At 52.7% G+C, this 3,724-nt stretch overlaps 2 protein-coding genes across 2 annotated transcripts; one reads left to right on the forward strand and one right to left on the reverse strand.

The window, feature by feature from the left end:
• Positions 1 to 237: 237 nt before the first annotated feature.
• On the forward strand, positions 238 to 447 carry ETH_00017525 (uncharacterized protein; the record flags this gene model as incomplete). Its single annotated transcript, XM_013376427.1, has 1 exon — positions 238 to 447. One exon carries the CDS (start codon positions 238 to 240, stop codon positions 445 to 447), a length of 210 nt encoding a protein of 69 aa, XP_013231881.1.
• Positions 448 to 1,281: 834 nt separating this feature from the next.
• ETH_00017530 (uncharacterized protein) lies at positions 1,282 to 2,406 on the reverse strand (the record flags this gene model as incomplete). Its single annotated transcript, XM_013376428.1, has 1 exon — positions 1,282 to 2,406. The coding sequence occupies one exon, from the start codon at positions 2,404 to 2,406 to the stop codon at positions 1,282 to 1,284; it is 1,125 nt and encodes a 374-aa protein (XP_013231882.1).
• Between the last annotated feature and the right edge of the window lie 1,318 nt (positions 2,407 to 3,724).

Raw genomic sequence — 3,724 nt, forward strand, 5'->3', positions numbered from 1 at the left:
CTCCGGGCCCTCGAGGTGCTCCGGGGCTCTTCGGCGCGGGCGCTGCGCTGGACAGCTTCGCTGCTGCGGCTGCCGTGGGGCGCAGCAGCAGCAGCGCCAGCAGCAGCAGCAGCAGCAGCAGCAGCGCGGGAAGAGGAAAGGAAGCAGGAAGCAGCAGAAATCGACAAACTCGAAAAAGGCTTGCATGCGCTCAGAGCTGCGCTGGCGAAAGACTCCCAAGTCCAAGTGCTGCAGTCCATGGGCACTGAGGCTTTCAAGCAGTGGCTGGAGCAGCAAACTGAAGCAGCAAGAGCAGCAGCAGAAACCATTGCTGCTGCTCTCAGCAGCTTGCCTGCTGCAGCACCAGAAGCTCTCGCCCCCAGCAAACAAGCCAAAGAAAAATATGCTGAAGCCCTTCTGGGGGCTTCTGCTGCTGCCGCTGCAGCGCTCAACGCCCTGGACAAGTAGCTGCTGCTGCTGCTGCTGCTGCTGCTGAGGTGGAAATTAGAAACAATTTAGACTTTGTTTGCATTTTAGTTTATTTTTAATTTGTAGTTCGCGCTAACCTGCGCTGCGCCTCCGCGGCGACTCCCATTTCAGGAATGCACGTTTTGCCGAACGGCATTTTCTTGACTTTTGAATCCGACTTCAATTCTTTTATTTATTCTTTTAATTTTTTATTCTTTAATTGTTTGTTATCTTCTTGCGATATCAGCTGACCGCGTGCGTTGCTGCTGCTGTTGCTGCTGCTGTTGCTGCTGCAGCTGTCGTTCGGCTGCGTTGCAGATTCCTGCGGCAGCGGAATTGTTCTTTCAACTCCAGCTCACGAATTCCGATAAGCTTGATGAGTTTCAACTAGCTCAAATAGTTTCAATTCATTTTAATTTGTGTAATTAGTTTAATTAGTTCCACTGAAGCATTTGCCTTTAGTTTTGCAAGTGGGTTAGCGCGTTTTCCAGCGCTGCAGCAGCGAGCAGACAGCGCGCGTTTCGAGGAGTGGGGATCGGGAGGGAGTTGTTCAAATAATCTGATTGGAATTTGGTAAAAGTTTTGAATTTAGTTCAGATAAATAGAATTGAAGAAGGTCGGACCTTTTAAAACTAGCTTTCTCGCCTTTTGCAAGAAAGCTGGAGGGCTGCGCTGCGAGCTGCACTTGCGCCCGGGCGGCGAGGAAAGCCGGGGGAATCTTCTTCCTTCTGCACTTAAAACGCGAAAAACCAATTAAAAATGGAAAATGGAAAGCAAGTGGAGTTTGCGGAAGTCTCACGGAGGCGGGAAGCCGGAAGATCGGGGGCGTTCAAGTCAGGGCTCGGAGAGGAGCTTCTTGCTTTCCTCCTCCAAGTCGACGGGCTGGAGGGCCTCGTTGGCGGCGCTTTGGATTTCCTTTCGCGTTTGCGTCACAAATAAACTGTAAAGTGCAGAAACTGCGAAGAAAGAAGTGGAAATGAAGGCGAGTTGGGCGCCGAGCGCATGCAGACTTGCAAAGTTGAACGCGAGCTGCTGCCGCAGCGGCGCCGCGCCCCAGAACAGCGGCTTGCCCAGCAGCAGCAGCAGCGCGAGCGCCAGCGGCAGCAGCAGCAAAGTGAACAGCAGCGCAGAAAGCGTGAAGAAGGGGGCCCCTGCTGCGCTGCCGGCCAGGGCCCCCACTGCAGCAAACAGGCAAGTCAGGCCCTCCGCCACAAACACAAGTCCCACTTTGTTCATTTTCACGAGAGGGTCTTCGGAGATTTTAATCCAAAAAACGCTGAAGTCCAGAACGGCCACTGCGAGGCAAAAGAGGCCCCAAATTGCTGCAGCTTGCTGCAGCGAAAGGCCCACTTTCCAGGTCCCCAGCGCCCCCATCTTCAGCGTGCCGCTGCTGCTGCTGCTGGGCTGCTGCTGCTGCTGCTGCTGCAGCTGCTGCGCGCTCTTGCCCTCGAAGCCAGAGCCCCCCGCGGAGAAGACAGCCCCCAGAGAGGCGTAAATGCGCGTCATGGGAATTGCAGAAAGAACAGAATAAAGAAGATCTGGATTTCCCCAGAGGACAAGTTCTCCGAGAGTGGCGTTTGAAGACAGCAGCAACACCCCGAAGGCCGTCCAGAGGTGCAGCAGCAGCAGCAGACTCAGAAAGCTGCTGCCCAGGTTCAGCCACGCCAGCAGGTACGCGGCCCTCGCGGACTTGGTGCAAATCGCCAAGTCCGTCAAAACACTGGCCAGCAAAAAGCTGACGGCCAGCGCCAGAAAGCCCCCGCGAAGTGCTGCAGCAACGAAGCCGCTGCGGCTCCAGTAGGCCTCCACTGCTGCTTCTGTGAAGCTGCGTTTCCAGGGGAAGACCTTGAGAAACAGCAGCAAGTTCCACGCGCCCGCTGCTGCCAGCAGGAACGAGTGCGTCCACGCCGCCGCCGCCAGCGAGAGACAGAACTTCCAGGGCTCTTTGCGCCAAAACATTTCCCGAAACTTCTTCAAAAAGCCTTTTGCTTCGGACTTCCGTCTTCAAACTCCCCGGAAACGCCGCGCGGCACCCGCACCGCCGCAACGCCGCCGCTCGTTCAAGTCGCCTGCGGAAAGCCAGCCAGACACCCCTCTTCGCGCCCGATCACTCCGAAAAAGGAACTCCCGGAAACTTCTTTTGCAATATTTCACTCGAAAATGCATAAATGAAACGCCAAGCAGCGCCGCGAGCCCTCAACGGAAGCTCCCGCGAGTCGGCCGCGGTGACCAGCGGTCGCGCCTGCGAGCCGCGTCCGCCGTGGCTTTCTCTGCCATTTCGGAATTCCAAAAACAAAATCCTCAGGCTCTTTTCCCAAAATGAATCCGCAAATCATGCCTTAATTTATTTTACTCTTCTCTGCAACCAAAATAACGCAAGTGAAACCCCTAATTCCAGGTCTCCTGCATCGAGGCGCTGCTGCAGTCGGCGGTGCTGCGCGTACACCCCAACAACACCCCGAGGAAACCTCGGGCTCCACCTCGAATTTCACTAATTCAAATTTCAAAAAGTACTTTTTTTTAATATTTTTTCCCGTTTTAGATCTTTACGCGCCGAGTGAACGCGACGAGCTCTCTCTCGCGCGCTGTCTTAGACAGGAATGCAACATCGAAGCGGACTCAGGCTTCCAGCTGCACTCCCCCGCAGCTCGAGAAGCTGCAGCAAACGCACTACGCCTTCACGCATTTATATTATTTTTATCTGAATATTTTTATTTTAAGAGACATAATTGCTGCTGCAGCACGCGAGGAAACAGCGAGGCTTCCGCAGCCACGCACAGCCACTCAGTGCAATAACATGAATAAAAGCAAGAATGCGGCTGTCACCTCTTCTGCAGCAAACACAACAGGTGACCACTGGTCACGAGCCAGTGGCCTGCCTGGGCAGCAGCTGCCCACTATACATATATAGATATATATATATCTGTATATATATAATATATATTATGAAAAAAGATCTATTTATATTCTATGCTACCTAAGTAGCAAATAGCAAATGACTAAAGAGGAGAAGTCCACAGTAATGAGTGCAGGCAATTCCTATTAGTTGTTAGCAGCAGCAGTTGGAAATGAACTGAAGACTCTTTTGAATAAATTGTATTTAAATGGAATAATTATTTTAATTCAATTCAGTTCAGGTGAAGCAGACAAAAACTTTCCCTGTTCTCGACGGACTCAAATGTGCAGAACAAATCGCAAAAGGAAAGCAAATCAAGAGAAACGGAAGCAACGCCTGTTTGCGCTGCAGCAGCAGCAGCAGCAGCTGCTGCTGCTGCTG

This window comes from Eimeria tenella, genomic scaffold (genome assembly GCF_000499545.2).
Source record: "Eimeria tenella Houghton genomic scaffold, Eth_scaff344, whole genome shotgun sequence".
NCBI lineage: Eukaryota > Apicomplexa > Conoidasida > Eucoccidiorida > Eimeriidae > Eimeria > Eimeria tenella.